The sequence below is a fragment of the Pelobates fuscus genome, chromosome 4 (assembly GCF_036172605.1).
Source record: "Pelobates fuscus isolate aPelFus1 chromosome 4, aPelFus1.pri, whole genome shotgun sequence".
Lineage (NCBI taxonomy): Eukaryota > Metazoa > Chordata > Amphibia > Anura > Pelobatidae > Pelobates > Pelobates fuscus.
In genome coordinates, this window is record NC_086320.1 from 147,004,808 (window position 1) to 147,024,809 (window position 20,002).

Sequence of the window (20,002 nt, forward strand, 5' to 3'; positions counted from 1 at the left end):
TTATTAAAATGACAAATGACATAAAATGTATTTCAAGCCATGGACGCTCATATTACACTTGTTTCTTTCAGACAACTACTTTTATTTCATTGTAATTTCAGCACAATCAAAACATATACATATGGAAAAGTAGTGAATCCATAGTTTTCTGTATGACTACATAAATTGCAATACTGGAATATTGATTAGTTGTGTTGTGATTATCAGCTGATGGGAAATGGAATCTTCTTGCAAAATATGCCAGAGGTGTCAATAGAAAGACACAGATTTTGCGCTCTAGCAAAGTCAAAACTATATAAATGTGACACAGTTCCAGGCATGTCAGAAGAGCAAAACTACACATCATTGACAAGGGTGGTGAGATTATGCCGAGAGTAATCATTTATTTTTTTTGAGCATGGAAAAGATGCATTCATTACACACATTGTGTCTGACCTTCTCCTTTGTGTATAGTCGGTTGTAATGATCACCCAGGCAGACTAATTTCAATTATGCACACTATTCCCAGCAGAGTAGTATGAGTCGGCACTAGGGTGAGAGCTGGACAGCAATGGAATGTGATCACCATTTGTGTGAGAAGCTCCATTTGCCTGGCTTTGAGTACATCTTGGTTAATTACCCAGGGGGACAATTTATTCATTTTGTTTATATATTTTTCTTCAACACATGGTTTAATGTTTTTTTCACTATAGAAACTGAAAAACTATTATAAACAAAAGTTAGGATTGACTCTACATAGCCAATCATACAATCTATAGGATTTCATCCATACATTTAAAATACTGGCAATTAAAAGTGACAATAAGATCTAGCTCACTATTCAAGGCTAGTTATTATTTATAAAGCGAAAGCAAATACTCTTATTTAATGGAGCTTACATACAAGCATGTGTTTTAGAACAAAAAGTTGAAACTTTAAGAAAACCTGAAAACCACAAAAAACAGACCATTGCTTTTTTTGAAGAACCACTCAAAACAAAATGATGACAGCTAAGTTAAGACTGCTATGCAGGGCCAGCTCATTGGCTGAGAATGTCAGCTGATGTCTGTCAACCAATGGGTTTCACCATTTTCGGCTCTCAGAAGAGAGGGTGCCTATTGTGCCACAAGTACGATGTCAAAACTGTTTTTTTTTGGCATGGAAGGGCACAGCTCGCACCATAACCACAACAGTATAATATAGAGGTTACATCACAAGATATCTTTGGGAGAAGCCTCTCCAGCTTTTTGTCAAACCACTTAGCAATTGGTTTGCTATTAAATAAAGATACTAGTTTTCCCACTCACCATAGTCAGCACAACACGAGCATAGCATTTGCACTGTTCTGAGGCCACTAGGAACGGGATTCAGCAGCAATCTCTGCATGGTCTGCTCTGAGTGGTGTCAGAGAGGATGTCAGTGAGTCTCGTGTGCATTCGTGCAAGATGTGTTTGTAAAATCAAGATCTTACAATGCAGTGATTGCTAACATTTCACAACATCTTCAGCCGTCAAATCTAGTGCCACTGCATAAATTACTTTCCAATTCTACTAGACTACTCCAAGGCACTTAAAAACAATAGCAGTATACAACACAGTGATCAAAATATGTAAACTGGATTTCTACGAGCTCAGGAAGGCTCAAAATTTCCACTTGCCATTGGAGAGTAAACATTTAGCCCTGGCAAGTAGAAATTCACCCATCACCCATTTCCACTTGCCAGTGGTGAGTAACTTTTAAAGCCTGGCTTGTAGCATAGTATTGCAAATCTTAAGCCATGGGCTCAGATATCCCACAACCTTGAAACGAACAGGTGCTTTCTCTGTGGTAGACAGAAAAACAAGCAATTTCCATGGGTGCAAAAATATGATTATAGTGAAAAGACCTTTTATTATGCAAGTAAAGTGGGTTATCACGTGCTGCCATGCATCATTTACATAGCAAAATGCATTGCTACGCTCTCCAAAGACTAGTAACAAAAGACTTTCCAAAGCACAAAACAGTCAAAAGCAAATCCATCTAAACACTGTTTCTCAGCAGCACTTTATGGTGTAGAGGCTTGCTGCACCGTACCAAAGAAAATATTAAAAAATAAAATAAATAAATAAATAAATGCACATCATTGAAACAGCATTATGTAAACACTAACAAAGATACCCATTTAACAGCCGGTCAAACAAATGCTGCAAGCTCGGATATATAAAACAGAGTTCCCTCCACAAACAGTGAAGTGTTAAGTTACAAAAAGGAATACATTTTGTGCAGAAACCTATAAACTATTTTATTCCATCGCCATGGTTATCAACTTGAAATAATACGGATTGATTACAAACTAGATTTTCTCCTCTTACCAGTGAACTTCTTACCAGTTCAGAAGCAAAGATACAGGTGAAACTGTTCTCTTCTAGTTAAATATGTTGATAATAAACAGTATATGCTAGAAGGGAAGACCAGTAACGATAGGTGCACAGAACAAGGCTAGTCAAGGTGACTTGAATGTGCTTTGTATAGAAATCCACATGTATATATAGAGATTGCATATTCAAACAAAATCCAGCTCCACTCGCACTACTCTGTTGATAAGACTTAAATATCGTCTGAATTGGCTTCCATGTGGCTAGAAGAACAATGAAAGCATCGATAGACAAAATACAAGGAGTGAGTTTCACTGCAAGAATTGGCGTCACTGGCTCCTGCACCTTCTTGAACAGTAGATCGCAGGGGCAGAGTAGTAGTATCTGAAAAATTCAACAAGCATTACTGATCATTCTTAAATATATTAACCCGTTTAAGATTGATGTGCGGACTATTATTTTAATTAATGCAGATGGCAACCAATACAGCACATCTGACAATCCCTGATGAGCAATCAAGAAAAACCCAAATCACTTAGAATTGGAAAACTAACACTTTGTTTTATTGCAATAAATAAATATAGATTTTAGTATCTATTTATGCATTATTTAGTAATCAAATAATTGTCAGAAATTAAATTCAAAGCACTTTGGACTGCTCCATGATATAGGTTCCAGAAAAAGTATACAACGGACTCCAGCAGTTTTGCGTCACTTGATTTGTGATGCGAAATGGCTGACCGCTTGATTTATATATATATATATATATATATATATGTTTCTCACTGTCCCTTCCTGTCCTGGACCAACTCCTGGATCCAGGGACTCCGTGGGATGGCCTCTCCTCCAGAGAGTATAGCTGTGAAGCTCTTACAAGAGCTAGTAATATAGCTGTGAAGCAGGTTCCCTAGAAGCACGAGATGAGGCTACGTGTTGAGGGTTAAGCAGGAACTGAATTTGAATGGTGCCACACTGGCCTTTATAGAATATTAGGCTATATTTTCTTTCCAATGCATCTCTTTGTTTACCTTGCTCTTGGTCAAATGCCCAGTTTATTCAACAAAAGCCTGTAAAGGTGCTAGTATGGGTTCATAAATCCAGACATATGCACATGACACCTAAACAAATGCACCCTAGGACTGTTTCAGGCCTTAAGATAAAGGGCACTTCCAATCAAAGAGGGCTAAAATTACAGGAATAACGTTACAATAAATAAACGTTATGATGCATGAATAGCACTTCAGGTTCCTAATCCCCCCTCACATTTCTATGCAAAGTCTGTGGGCTACCCATGTCATCGACAGTCACTAAATAGAAACAATAGAGTGGGCTCTATATATGTCCGCTGTGCCAATTTCCTAGCATAACAAGGGGCTTTTGCCCTGGCAAAAGCTGCCTCACCAAAACCACCTCAATAACCGGCTGCAGCACAAACAATGTCAACAATGCACACCCTCAGGCTGATTATTTGTCAGAGTATAACATTGTGAATCTGCAGATATACATTGAACAGAAGTTAAAAGTCACATTAAACAATGTTTTCTGAAAGTTATTTAAAATGAAATGTGATAACGCTTAATAGACCCTTAAGGCAATCTCACAGATATATGGCTACATGCTTACATTACATAGAGTAGCAAGTGCAGATGCTAAAAACTACTTAGAACAAAAAAAAGCATGCTCTGGGAAAAAAATAGAAAGCACTAGATAGAACTCTGAAACTAATCTGAAAATTCCCCCAGGCCTAGTCCCTTATGTTAGTTATGATTGTATTCGAAATAAGAAATATATAGAGCAGAAACCCAAGTATGCAAGTTATCTCAAAGTTTTTGCTAAACTTTTACAGAACAATACTGTAAATAGAAAAAAAATGCAGAGCAGACAGGAGTACAGCGAGCAAACATCTGTGATTTAATGGTTGCCTTCCTTCTCATTTTGCTTTATTCTACATAACAGTCCAATCCCACGTTTTTAGTCCTATTCAGCTTGTTTCAAACACTTGGGTTGTGACACAATCATTACCACATATTTTCAAAATGCACAGAATGCCTTTGCAGTGCACGTGGGTATAGAATGAAAGAATAATGCACAGCAACATGCAGGAATGATATTACCACTCACATCATATTGTTTGCAGTGCAAGCAGACAGCCTACCCACAGTGTGCCTCAATTGGGCTTCCATTTTAACGTTATCGCTACAGTATCAGTTATTATGAGAAAACAATCGATTTGAGTCGGGGGGGGGGGGGGGGGGAGGGTACCCAAATACCATTTTTTTTCTTTTTTGGCACTGCACAACTCTAACATCTCTAACTCAAATGGCAAAATAACTCTTACTTCATAACAGCAGAAACAGGATCAGCTATGAACCAAGGGAGAGGATGCTACATAATTTGCAACTATTTTAAGCAAATTAGGAAAAGAAATGACTGTCTGCCTCTTATTCTGAGAAAGCCTATTTATCTTTATATAGAGAGGCTGAATAGCTCATATATTGTTTCTTTTTTTAATAAACTTGGATTTTTGAATATACATTAAGCCATGCAAAAAACAAACAAAAACAACACATTAACTACACCAGCATTTTAAGAAGGTTATGTCAGATTATCCTGAATGCCATTTTTAGTTATAAAACTGTCAAATACAGATGCGGACAAGCATATTTAAGATAAATGACTAGCTCACATTAGATTAGCTGTCAGCACACAGTGTTCTTTCGCTTTTACAAAGTAATGGTCACAAACGCAGAGATCACAATACCAGAAACTTCCTCTGTGGTAGCACAAATAAAATAATTAGATATAGATAAGTTATTTCTGGGTTACAGATTGTTTTTCCTGATCTAATATTTGCTGCTGCAAGCACTTTTACTCTGCGTTGAAAAACAATTTGCTCTAAAAAAAAATGCATTTGGAAGACACTCAACATTGACCAATCTCTTCATTCAGCCATAAAGGAGTATAGTATACGGCATTCAGCTACAGTACGTGCATTTTTGGAACATCAGAATCAGTGTAAATTTTAGTCAACTTAAACAATTTAGATGACTTAAATACGACTAAAACGGCTTTTTAGTTAAAAGACTAAGACTAAAACTAAATTGAAATTTGCTGCCAAAATTAACATTGATCAGAATGTACTGCAAAAACTATTTCCTATGGATCACAAATAATTAGCATCTAAATGTAGGGTACAGTACATATACTATGCACAAAATATAAAAAGACTGTGTACGAACAATACAATAATCCAGCAACTATAAAAAGCAAATATATATCCATTTACCTGTTCTTTTTGACCGAAAGAGTATAAAACTCACATATACACAATCTTTGAAACATATTTTCAGGGACAAACTGTGAAGTTGAACATGTATAATCCTACCAAAGCATCAAATCACTCCCTTAAAGACCAATGATGGGTTTATGCTGACAGAACAATGTGTTCTTTAAGGACTCTACTCCAAAATCCAAAGCCTCACTTATTAAAGTACCTATTAAAGTACCAGTGTACATTAAAAATGTCTAAAGCTAAATATGAAAGATATTCTATGCCTGGCTAACATATTTGCTCCAGAAGGGGAGAATGTAAAATTTGGTTCATCAGGAGTTAAACAGAGGGATCGTGTTTATATGTTAAATGCTAGAATGTAGTGATGTTTTCCAAAGTAATCTAATAAAAATGAAAACAGGAGCGTAGAAATGGTTAATGGAAAAAGGGAGGAGGACGAGGAGTACCCTAGTTTAACCCCAGTATAGAAAAGTGCTGATTTCTATAAGAAATCAGCACTTTTAGAAATGAGCTAGGGAACTCCCCACTGGCTGTCAAATAGCCAGGGAGGATTCCTTCTTACTTCTGTTAGCGGCCCTGAGCTAAGGGCAGTGACTGGCATGCTCTACTCTAAATGGCAGGCGCGCATGCACGTGGGCACCAAGTCAGAGGCTTCTCAATGAGAATGCATTATACATTTGCTAGCAAAACTACTAGCACAATGCATGTATAGAAATATATACGCACTCTAATGAGCATAACTTGTTTGGGGCATGACAGGTCCCATTTAAGACAAAGTGTTATGTTACAGTGAAATGAAGAGAGAGAGAGAGAGAGAGAGCGAGAGCGAGAGCGAGAGAGAGAGAGAGAGAGAGAGAGAGAGAGAGAGAGAGAGAGAGAGAGAGAGAGAGAGAGAGAGAGAGAGAGAGAGAGAGAGAGAGAGAGAGAGAGAGAGAGAGAGAGAGAGAGAGAGAGAGAGAGAGAAAGAAAAAAAGAAAGAAAAGAAAGGGTACAGGGAATAAAGAAAAAAGGCCAATGAAGAAAATGTAAAGAGAATGATATCACTCATAGAACTGAATCTCTAGTTAGGCGTCAGATTAATAAGGACATCATTAAACATTGTACATTGCTGTGGAACAATTTGGTGCTTTATAAAATAGTTGCACTTAGCAGCAATGTTTTGTTAATGTGCATTGCACTTGATCACAAAGTACACAACAGGGAGTTAGACTGCTCTGCGTTTAGTGGGTTGAAACATTTGAAGGGTGAGATGGGCGTTTTTCCCATAAGGCTCTTGAAACCCTTACAAGTAGTGAGACTGAAAACAGCCGTTGTTTTAATTAGTGTAAACATGTACATCGGTGACCTGCTATCAGCAGGAGACCTTATGCAGGGTTATTTATGTGTGAGGAGTTAACCTCTAGGTCAAGACCTTCCAGCTCTATTGTAGTGGCTCTTACTACAGAGCTAAATGAGACAAAGTATACTCGTAATATATAGAGCAGGGGTAGGCAACCTACGGCACTAGTGCCATGCACGGCACTCGAGGTGTCTTTGCACGGCACTCAAGGCTGCTAGAGTCAAACAGGCTCTGGCCTATCAGGAGTCCCAGCAAAACTTCAGATATCTGCTAATCCGAAAAGGTGGTGAAGGACAATCCTCAATTTATGCATTGCAGCACATAGAGGTAGTGATCTTAGATCACTTCCTCCCAGCACTTGTGAATAGGAAGCCACACTGTAGTAGAGCAGCTCGCAGTTGCTGTTGCAGCTCCTGTCCTTGACCTGTACCTGGCCAGACTAGTCCCCACTGGAACCCAGGGAAGCCACCCACACTGCTATATATACACAGAGCTGCAGAATAACCCTCCCCTCATACAAATAATACGGACAGCCCACACACAAACATACACACAATCCACAACGAAACACCACTAACAATCCACATACATGCACACAACCCCACATGCAATACCCCAAACAGCCCCCACACACTACCAAACACACACTTTGACATATCCATCCACACACACACAATTCCACAAGCAGCACCCATACACAGCTTACATTCATTAGTATCATACACAATACCATAAACTACTCATGAACATAAACAATATAATAGCTCATATACGCAGGGCCTTCTTTAACGTGGGGCAAACTGGGCAGCTGCACCGTGAGCCCTGCTGGCCTCAACTATTTCTAACCCTCTGGCTGGTAATCTGCACACTAAGGAGACCCACCGGGTGGCCCATGCACAAAGGACCACCCACTGGGCTTCTGTCAGCAGGGATCCGGCACACGCTGAGGTGCTTTAACAGCGCGAGCAGGCCCCTTGCTTTTCGGCAGCAGGCTGGGAGGAAGTGACGGCCACGCATCACTTCCTCCAACAAAGAGAGGAGCACGCAGGAAAGAAGAGTAGGCAGATTGGAGGGGGGCTGGCCAAGAGCTCTAGACCCCAACTCCCAACGCCTTCAGCCACCAGCAGGAAAGGTAGGAAACTGGAGGGTGAGTTTTAAAGTGTATGTCTGTGTCAGTATGTCTGTCAGTGTGTGTGTGTCAGTATGTTTGTGTGTGTGTCATATCTGTGTGTGTCAGTATGTTTGTGTGTCAGCATGTCTGTGTGTCAGTATGTGTCAGTATGTCTTTGTGTGTGTCAGTATGTCTGTGTGTGTGTCAGTATATCTGTGTCAGTATATCTGTGTGTGTGTGTGTGTGACAGTATGTTTGTATGACAGCATGTCTGTGTGTATGTCAGTATGTCTCTGTGTGTGTCAGTATATCTGTGTGTATGTGTGTGTGTGTGCTTGCAATCACGCCAACACCACATACAAACATATTCCACAAAAACACACAAAAACTGCTTAGTGCTAAATACAGACCTGCAAACATGAGTAAATGGTAGAGCCCCAGCTGTCAATGCATTTCTGGAGTTGCACGACAGATGGGGATCTACCTTTTTATCACCCGTGCAACAGGGAGACCGCCAAGAATTCTTGCACCTCTCTACTTTAGGTCTGCCACTGTGTTGAGGTGGAGGATGTGATTGCTTGCCTGGGAGGGGGGACAAGGTCCAGGGGGCCCTAAGCAAATGCTTTGCCCAGGGTCCAGTCATTATTAAAGACAGCCCTGCATATATACGCACAAATACAACGATACAAAGCAATTACAGTACAAATAACACAAGCAGAATACGGCAGCACACACACCTCGATTTATAAAAAAAATAGGACCGGCACGCTACGGGACATCACAATCCTATATCGGCACAGTGCTGCTAAAAGGTTGCCTACCCCTGATATAGAGCATAAAAATCGACTTGTTATAAAAAGGTAAAATGTGCGGCATTAGAGGGTCCTAGGAATTTAACATGGTCATAAAAACACGGCAGTGCGTGAAAACTATCTAAAGCCCATTAACTATACAACTATTTTTCGTTATTGGGCTTGGTCATCCAACAGGCAAAACAGACTAACCAGGGATACAGATGTTGATGGATTCTGCTGATACTGATAGAATATATATTTGTGCTCGGAATTTAATATGTAATGGATATTGTCAGAGATAAAAGTTGGTTGTGGTGTGCCGAAACCAACGTCCGAGTGGGCCTGTAAATAAAAGAGGGCCCACCAAGGAAAATGGTATGTTCTAAGGGTGCTGGTGGGTGGGGAACACTTGAACTCGAAAGTCAGAGGTGAGTAGGGGCTGGGAGTTTAAGTAGGGGACTTACTCCTCCCACAAATTCAGGACTAATGGCCTTTCTACATATATATTTATTAAGGAAAATAAAATGAAAAATAGGTAATTAGGCAACAACCAACTGGTCATATTTAGTGCCTCATTCCCTGAAACCTCCTGTACCTTCTGAAAAACATACATTATTTGTATTTTATTTTTTTCTGTAAGATAATGAAAAAAGAGGCTCAAAACTAGATGTACTTTTGGAGCTGACACTTGGGTCTTACCAGAAACCATGAGCCATATTACCAAAAGAAAAACAGAATGTACTATTTTAACAAAAAACAAAAACAAAATGTGACACAGAAACCTACATGATTTTACACTATACAAGAGTTTCATCTTCTCTCTAAAGCAGTCTTTAAGAAAATAAAACACTTCAGCTTGCGTAAGGGTTTTATGCGGGAACAATGTAGTGTTCGCTTTCGTTTTATAAAAAGTGCTGAGTTCAATAGAAAGCATGCAGAACAAATAAATGAAAAACAGATTAAGTGCATATTTTCTTTGGTGGTATATCTACTAGTTTGTTATGTAATATTTTGTTTAAAGCAGTTCTATGAATGGAACAGATGCTATTGCACCACAACAACTGTGTGTGGCTGCAGTTTAGCCTCCTTCACACTAAGCTGGACAGACCGATTTCTCTCATTGAGGGGTAGGGTATATAGCGAATTACCAGCAAATTAGTGCAGTGAGACATGAACAAAGACCCTCTGTGACGGATCGCCTGGCACCCCGACTGGGTACCTCCGCCAATCGATGCTTCCTAGCCGATATAATAATTATATTAAGTTACACCCTGTTAGATACAACTCCTGGCATAGACTATTAGTTATATGGCTCATACTCTACCTATTTAGAGATTTGAGACTCAAGCAAAGATCAGAAGGGCCGGTTAGAATGTGTGCTCTAAATGAATTGCCTCTGGTAAAACAAGGTGCATGGCAGGGACTAATAAGACGGTTCAATACAATAACTCCTAGCGCTAAAGATACACAGTTTTAAATGTTTTTCTTTCCAATTGCCCAAGTATCATCACAGCAGGTGGAGAAACTATTTCCAGAACCATCTCTGCTGTGCATTAAACACTCCCAAAACGGAAACAGGTTTTTACTTTTGAGAAGAAAATAAAATGATTTCCAAGAAATTGAGGAGGAGATGATATGGATGCGCTCCCCTTTTCAGCATTGTTTCATTGCAAGGAAGAGAAAGGGATAGCTGTTTTGTGACCTGTGACCATTTTGTAACAGATGCCAGAGGAAAGCTCATGAAAAGCAAAACTTCTGTTTCACAGTCAGAGATCAGACATTTCAAACCTTGAACGTTTTGTACATTCCACCCGTGACAATCTCAGTTAATCTCAAATATTCAATTTCTTTCCAGCGAGGCCTGTTCAGAGCAGAACACGATAGCCTCACTGGAGAAACAGGAAATGGAAAGCACATGCACAGACGACATCCACTAAACTCCATTCAGTAAAGAAAAACTAATTTAACAAGGCATCCTTATGTAGTGCTTGAATTACAAATCCCATGATTCTTAACCATTGTTTTGTGGAACATGACAATTCCAAATGGTATAAACCAAGTTCTAGACCGAGAGGACAGGAAACAGGAGAACAAGATGTATATAAAGAATATGTTGTGCCTTTACTTTGTAAACTGCTGTTGACTTGTGTTAAAGAGGAACTCTCAACCACCTGCAGCATTTGTAAATCTTGGATCATGCATACTCAGTCTACTCAAACTAAACAAAGTAATTCACAAACTGAGGATACCGCACTCACACTTGGGAATCCAGGTGCTTATCAGGGCCATGGTTGGCAAATCCCAGTTAAGTAGATAAAATAAATTAGGTCCAGGCACTCAGAATTGCTGCAGAAAGGCAGGTTTATTGGAACTAAAAGGGCAATGTTTCGGCCTACACAGAGGCCTTTATCAAGCTGATAAAGGCCTATGTGGATGCCAAAACGTAGTACTTTTTGTTCCAATAAACCTGCCTTCCCGCAGCTATCCTGAGTGCCTGGACCTAATTTATTTTATCTACGCAAACTGAACAAGCATAAATATTTAATTGACACAAAACCAATGTACAGATAAATGTACTGAACCTTGTGCTCCACCTGAGAATCCCGCTTGGTTTACACACTGTTTTTTTGCTTTGGAGTTGAGATACACCACATCCCATTGTCGTGGGTGCAACACATGTCAGTGAAATATATTTGTTAAATGGCACTGCAGAGAATCTCATTATCATGCATTGACTGGGGTCGCCCAGTAAATTATTTAAATCAATTCAACTATGAAGAATTACAAATAAATAAAGCACAGTGAATAAAAAAAAATACAAAAAATTTTAGATAACATCAGAAAAGTGACTTTTGCATACCAATTTCTCTTGGGACCACTATAGAAATACACCTGGGACAGAAATAAAGGTGTGACACAGTTTGCCAGATCCAGGATCAATGAACGATATGGAGGCTGTGTGTAAGGATGATGGAACAGTTAAACGAATTTTAGGGAGTTTATGGAGTGGGAAGAAAAGGATACATTAAATCTGCAATAGACAGGTGTGCATCAAGACATTAGTGGTGTTTTGGCACAATTTGCTAGAAAATTACCTTGGCAAAAGAATATACAGTATTATATTACGTATACACATTCATACATATATAGAGACAAACAAACAACTAATTAAAAGTTTCTGATAGAAGTCATATGCTGTTTGTTTCTATAAGTCTCTATCCAGGGGCGTACTGAGCCTCCTGGGTTCCTGCCTGCACGCTGTGGTCTGTGGAGCCACAATGATCCACGCCTTCCTGTCCAGCTGCTGGCAATATGCAGCCGACTCCATGAGAACAAACATACAGAAAGCAAGATCAGAGTGAACAGATGAATAACAATCTGGGACAAACCCGAACAAGCACTGCAATAGGGAAAAAGACTGGGAAATGTAGATTTCTTGTCAAAAAAGAATAAGTGTTTAAGTGAGAATATCAAGGCATTCTTATGCGGTCAGGAGGCCCCTGGTGCTTGCTTACCTTCCGTTTAACACCAAATAGCTGTGTCAGGTATGGTTTGGTTTTCACCCTTCCACATTCGTTGAGTCTGAGGCTTGAAAGAGGAAGCCTAAGTCTGGGCCGCCACTGATCGGCTGAAAGCATCAGTTAATGTCGTCAACCCATCAATAGCTCCCCAATGACAAAACAGCCTGAGAAAAATATGTGTTTGTCAAGCCATTTTGTGAATTGGGAGCTACAGATAGGCTGAGAGCATCAGCTCACTCAATGAGCCTATTGGCAGTTCCTAACCATTAACAGTTTAACCCCCTGAAATTAAGCTGGTGCCAGGGAATACCTGTCACCATAACAACTTGATACTGGTGAAGTTGTGTTCTTATAAGAGCCACTGACATGGTCCAACAAATGAAACAACGAGATATACGCTAATCAAACCAGACTTCCTAACTCAGGACTGTAAACTCACAAGTAATCTCGCAAAGCTTTGCATAAAGCATTGTAAATCACAGCATGTTAATTGTTATGATCTGATACAAGCCCTACATCCATACTGACGTTTGCATACATTGATACTATACATGAAGAGCGACAGGAGGCAGCCATGTCAATGTTCTAATCTAGAGTTTTATCTTGGCCACTTCTTAATAGTCATTTTTTAAGAGAACACTGTTAAACGGTTATAAAAAGGTCAAGTACAGGTCGGGGCCTGGGCATTATGGTGGCTGGCTGCATCGAGTGAACTCCTGACCTCACTCACTAACTCAGCCTGAATTACAGACAGCCAGCTCGCTGACCCTACCAGCTTAGTACCATAAGCATGCATAGAGAGCGCTTCACTTGTTGTGCAACCGGTTATACTTGTCTGAACTTAAGTTTAGGTAAATATCTATTTTATATTGCTTTGATCTTTTTTGCTCTACCTGCTTAATCGACCAACGACAAAAACTAGGTAGTCACTCTAGCAACATTAGTCTAACATGTTTATCCCATAATAATCTTTGCATGACTATCTAGCCTGATATATCCTGTCTTTAGCATGATAAGTCTATATTAATCCTCTCAAGAATATCTAGACAGGTATACCTAGTCTTTAGCATATTTATTCCATAGTAACCGTCTCCTGAATAACTAACCTAAAATACCCTGCCTTATTAACATTATAAAAATGTGGCAGTCTAGCTTAGGAGTTTACTCATTTATGCGTTGATACACCTGTTATATGTCTACCTGATAGAACTCATTTTTTCACTCCTGTAAAAGGAAATCAAATGCCATAATAAAAGAAAGATTGACAAAAAAAAGTCAAGTACAATCTTTTCTTAACTGCCTTTTTTCTACTCTAGTTTATAATGAATACATTGCTATTCCAAACTTGACTGAACAATAGAGTATAGTTACTACTTTAGTTTAAAACCTTGTGATTCTAAATATAACAAAAATATATAACATGCTACAAATGTGTATAAACCAAAAGCAAGGACATTCATTTATTTTTATACTGGTAAATCTATATATTGTACTGCCGAGATCTCTTTAATTGTACACCACTGGTGAATATTTAGCAGCTTTGTTAATTATAATTTTTTGGGGGAGGCTAAATGGAGTATGTCTTATGGGTCGCAGGAGGACTGGTTGAAACCTATAGCAGTGAATGAAGAATAAGATCCAATTTGCTCACACAAGGTTTGCATGGTCAAATTCTGAACACTTCGAAACAGAAGAGTGCAGATTAAAAAGCCAACAGAACAAAATTCTATTAACTGCAACATTAATAAATTACCGTATATACTAGAGTATAAGACGAGTTTGTCAGCACATTTTTTGTGCTGAAAAACCCCCACTCGTCTTATACTCGAGTGAGTGTCTGTATTATGGCAACTTATGTTGCCATAATACAGACAAGTGGCTGTTGGGGGCTGGCAGAGAGCTTTTACTTACCTTTCCTGCAGCTCCTGTCAGCTCCCTTCTCTCTCCTCCGTTCCGGTCAGCTCCCCACTGCAAGTCTCGCGAGAGCCGGAGGTGTCAGAGCGCCGCGAGACTTGCAGAGGGAGCTGACCGGACCGGAGGTGAGAGAAGGGAGCTAACAGGAGCTGCAGGAAAGGTAAGTAAACGCTCTCTGCCAGCCCCCCTCCTACACAGTGCACACCACTGGACCCCCAGGGAGTGAGAGCCCCCCTCCCTGGCCAGCTAACAAGCAGGGAGGGGGGGGGGGATGAATAAAAATATCAATAATTTTAAAAAAAATTATTAAAATATAAAAATATTAAAATAATAATAATGTTATGGACAAAAAAATAAAAATGCCCACTCCTCACCAAGGCTCTGCATCACATAGACAAACACTGCACTCATACACACACACACACACACACACACACTGCATTCATTAGATACACACACTGTAAATAAATATTCAATTAATATAATTTTGGGGGGGGATCTAATTTTATTTAGAAATTTACCAGTAGCTGCTGCATTTCCCACCCTAGTCTTATACTCGAGTCAATAAGATTTTTTTGGGTAAAATTAGGGGTCTCGACTTATATCCGGGTCGACTTATACTCAAGTATATACGGTAAATTATTATTAAGCAACATGTACCTGAATAATTAAAAATTTGAAGATTTAGATCAATATAATTGGCATTGTTATAGCAATCATGTAACATTTATTATCAGAATTCCTGGTAAAATCCTTTGTGGCTTTCGCTTTTTTCGCATTAGTTAATTAGGTTACTTGGATTATTTCTGAAACGGCAAATAGCTGCCTTGTGGGGGAAAAAAGGAAAGTCCTATAGGAGTTACGCAAAGAAGATATGAGGCTGCACTTGTTACACAGGCGTAAATCGTACAGCCGAGCCTTGTAAAACACTATTGTAATAGGCCCCAGAAGTATTGTAATAGGCAAGTGATGCAATTAGCTGCACCAATTGTTTTAGCATGTGGAATACCACTATGATGGATAATAAATCTGCAATTCCAAGCTATATACCACTTAAAATGTTGGGTTGAGGTTTGTAATCAACCTGCAATACACAGCTCGTCTAAGTTTGCAAGCCCTTCAGTAAATTAAACTCTGCATGATACTTTGTACCAGAATGTTGTTTTCAAATGAGGAGGGGTAGAGCAATTCATTTTGAGGCCCTGTGGATAGAGCAGCTGCTTTGCTCCTGGTCTGTACTCAATAGTAGGATTTCATGTTTTGTCCTGCATCCCCATTGGTTTTCAATACAGATGATAAACTACTAACGAGAGCTTGTTTACATTATAGGCTTCCCATAAGAGGTGACACACAATGACATTTGAGAAAACTAAGTGTACAAGTACTAAAAAGGATAAATGAAGTTGGTATAGTAACCAGAGTGTCCTTTAAAAACTAAATAAGCACCCCTCCAGTGGCGTACATACCGGGGTCGCGGCTGCGACCGGGCCCGGCCCACCAGGGGGCCCGGCCCACCAGCGACCCGGTATGTATGTCACTGGGCCAGCCTCTTGTCCTGGGGGGCCCAGGAGCCGGCCACCTCCGGGCCCCCCGAGGCTGGCCCTGCTGTCATCCGGCTGGTCGGTACTGCGGGCGCGCGAGGGAGCACTGTCTCCTGGGTGCTTCCTCTTCAGCTCCCTCGCGCACCGCACTGATACCGGAGCCGGAAGATGACGTCATCTTCCGGCTCCGGCATCAGTATGCGGCGCGCGAGGGAGCTGAAGAGGAAGCACTCAGGAGACAGTGCTCCCTCGCGCGCCCGCCAGCCTGCCTGCCCACCGGGTGACCGGCCCCCCAGGAGCCCAGCAGCACCACTGGACCCCAGGGAATCCCCTCAGCTCTCCCACAGGTAAGGAGGCTGGGGGGATTTAAAAAAAAAAAATGTGTTAGTGAGTGTTAGTGTTAGTGAGTGTGTGTTAGAGTGTGAGTGTATGTTAGTGTGTGTTTGTGAGTGTATGTTAGTGTTAGTGAGTGTGTGTTAGAGTGTGAGTGTGTGTTAGTGTGTGTTTGTGAGTGTGAGTGTATGTTAGTGTGTGTATGTTAGTGTGTGTGTGAGTGTATGTTAGTGTGTGTGTGTTAGAGTGTGTGTTAGTGTGTGTGTCTGTTACGGAGTATGTTTGTGTGCATCTGTTAGTGAGTGTGTATGTATGTCTGTCACTGAGTGTGTGTCTGTCAGTAAATGTGTGCGTCTGTTCATGAGAGTGTGTGTGTGTGTGTGTGTCTTAAGCACTTACCTTTCTCCAGCGCTGGACTCCCTTGGCGCTGGGAATCTCTCCGCCTATCAGCTCCGAATACGCATGCGTGGCAAGAGCCACGCGCGCATTCAAACCGCCCATAGGAAAGCATTATTCAATGCTTTCCTATGGACATGCAGCGTCTTCTCACTGTGATTTTCACAGTGAGAATCGCAGAAAATCCTCTAGCGGCTGTCAATGAGACAGCCACTAGAGGCTAGATTAACCCTCAGTGAAACATAATAAAATAGAAAGGTGAACAGCGCTAAAGATTAGAAATTGTACATACGTTTAGTAGAAATACTGGCCAGCGGAGTAACTTAAAAAAAAGGAGAAACAAAGATACAAATAATGGTACAGTATGTATGAACGATATAATTCCACAAGAACAAAGGTGTTATATTCACACTCACACTTTGAGGAGCTATATCAGCTCGGTGTTAAGAGCTTGGACGGAATAATCCCCGTCTATGGATTTCTTGAGGTTCCAGATCGTTGGTGAGTGTATTCGTTATATGAAAAACAAGAGTAAAATACGCCACATGGTCTAGTACGTAAATATAAAATATTGTAGTAAGAGTAGATGATCCTACTTACATATACTAGAGCAACGACCTGCTCTAGTTTGGAGAATTTCAGGTGGAATAATCCCCACCTCAGGATATAGTGGACCCAGGTATAGCAGCAAAGCAGTATTAAATAGGAAGGAGGACAAAAAAAAAAAATGACTGGATGGTTTAAAAATTATATATACTTTAATACAATAAGTAAAACGTGAATAATATACTATAAAACCAGTCCTGTATAAAAGTCCAAAATTCTTCCTCACTTGACGCGTTTCGCCGAAGCTTTCTCAAAAGTGAATGCTTGCTGCTTGGGGTCCTTGAGATTATATACCTTCTCTGATGATGAAAATCGATTCTGCTGTGCATATTTCCTCATTTCCTCATCTTGCTGGAAACCGGAAATGAGGAAATACACATAACAGAATCGATTTCCACTATCATATACCCTATGTGTGCCCATATCTGTAATTTTTCAAGTTTCTATCTGATCCAATATGTTATTAAGTTTATTGTATACCTTTGATTCCTATTTTGAACTTTCCCATAAATTGCCCACATCCAAGATGGCGTCCGGAGAACTTCCTGTCTATGCTATCTTGCTGAAAACAGGAAATGAGGAAATATGCACAGCAGAATCGATTTTCATCATCAGAGAAGGTATATAATCTCAAGGACCCCAAGCAGCAAGCATTCACTTTTGAGAAAGTTTCGGCGAAACGCGTCAAGTGAGGAAGAATTTTGGACTTTTATACAGGACTGGTTTTATAGTATATTATTCACTTTTTACTTATTGTATTAAAGTATATATAATTTTTAAACCATCCAGTCATTTTTTTTGTCCTCCTTCCTATTTAATACTGCTTTGCTGCTATACCTGGGTCCACTATATCCTGAGGTGGGGATTATTCCACCTGAAATTCTCCAAACTAGAGCAGGTCGTTGCTCTAGTATATGTAAGTAGGATCATCTACTCTTACTACAATATTTTATATTTACGTACTAGACCATGTGGCGTATTTTACTCTTGTTTTTCATATAACGAATACACTCACCAACGATCTGGAACCTCAAGAAATCCATAGACGGGGATTATTCCGTCCAAGCTCTTAACACCGAGCTGATATAGCTCCTCAAAGTGTGAGTGTGAATATAACACCTTTGTTCTTGTGGAATTATATCGTTCATACATACTGTACCATTATTTGTATCTTTGTTTCTCCTTTTTTTTAAGTTACTCCGCTGGCCATTATTTCTACTAAACGTATGTACAATTTCTGATCTTTAGCGCTGTTCACCTTTCTATTTTATCTGTCCATTTATCACAAGGTAGAGGGAACACCTTGTTGGTGAACTGCTGCTCACCCTTGAGAAGAGAGCGCTTATTACCCTTTTGCCTCAGTGAAACATAGCCGTTTCTCTGAAACGGCTATGTTTTCAGCTGCAGGGTTAAAACTAGAGACCTGGCACCCAGACCACTTCATTGAGCTGATGTGATCTGGGTGTCTGTAGTGGTCCTTAAAGTGTATGTGTTTATGCATGCACTGGCGTACATACCGCGGTCACACAGGTCGCAGCCCTGCGACCCGGTGCCCGCCGCCATGTGTTGCGGCCCCTGCCCGCGCAGCGTAAGCGCGCGCGCGCGGGGGCCCACGGATCTGTTTTCGCACCGGGGCCCCATGGGTTGTGTGTACGCCACTGCACCCCTCGTTTCCCATAGCTCGGCCCCTATTGGTGCTAAGGCAGAGCTTACACACTGCCTTTTAGTCATACCAGCAATTGCAGCTGTGATGGCTTAAAAAACAGGCAAAACTCCGTCCCTCCAGATGTTCTGAACTACAACTCCCATGATTCTCAGCCTATTTCATTCATAGAATCATGGGAGTTGTAGTTCAGCAACATCTGGAGGGCAGGCGTTTGGAAAAGCCTGGGTTAAAAGAAGTCAGGTGACACTCTCAGCCAATCACAGATGCCCACTGCTGCTTATGCTAACTCAATAATCCAAGCAGCACAGAGGTGATGGATTGCTAGAGAGTCTTGTTTAATATAAAAAAATTAACAATAGTTCAACACTAAATGGAGGTATGGCACCAGGGGACTCCAGACACTATAACCACTTCAATGAAATTAAGCCATTACAATGCCTACAGTATCTTTAATGAACAAAAAAAGGCCACTTGTGGCTGGTTATGACATATTCCAATGCATTGTATAGATCGGTTGACTTTTGGAGCAAAATTAATACTAAAATAATAAAAATAAAAAAAAAGTAAAAATACATTACAGACTGCAACCCAGCCTACAAGATGCAACTTGTATAGGGTCCTGGAATGGTCCTTTAAATTATTTCCATAGGTTAGAGAAAGTCAAGGAAAGTAATCTGTTTATTGGAAACAGTGACTGAACTATCTATGCAATGCCGCACAGTATGCACATCTGTATGGAATGTATTAGCTACCTCAAAATGTAACATTATCTGACATTTGTCCAATGGAATGAAGAAAAATGAGAAATCAAGCATACAAAAACGAGAACTTGCATCTTACCTTGTTTTTGTATAAAAACTCTGAGCAGTGGGTTTGCACTAGATACAGCTTTGCAAAAATTGTCGTCATTGTTAATTGGAAGGAGGTCCCCGTGGACATCTGCATAGCCAAGCATCACATCCACGTTAGAGATATTGTGAAGGTGGAGGAGAAGGTTGTAGAATTCCTCAAACGTTCCTGGTTTGTGGCGGTTTAAGGAGAACCTTCTGAACTCAGCTCCATACTGCAAAGAGAAAAGCAGTATAAAATTAGAAAAGATGCACATACCAAGGCAAAGCTTTACAGGGCAACACAAGGCTTAAAGGGACACTATAAG

The 20,002-nt window shown here is 40.3% G+C and overlaps 1 protein-coding gene across 2 annotated transcripts in view; it reads right to left on the reverse strand.

Moving 5' to 3' along the window:
- Positions 1-20,002, reverse strand: part of PARD6G (par-6 family cell polarity regulator gamma) — a 129,191-nt gene that overhangs the window by 79,449 nt on the left and 29,740 nt on the right. For both annotated transcript variants that reach the window (XM_063450491.1, XM_063450492.1), the window contains exon 2: positions 19,687-19,909. In XM_063450491.1, the coding sequence (XP_063306561.1) occupies positions 19,687-19,909 (223 nt within the window). The remainder of the gene's footprint in view (positions 1-19,686; positions 19,910-20,002) is intronic.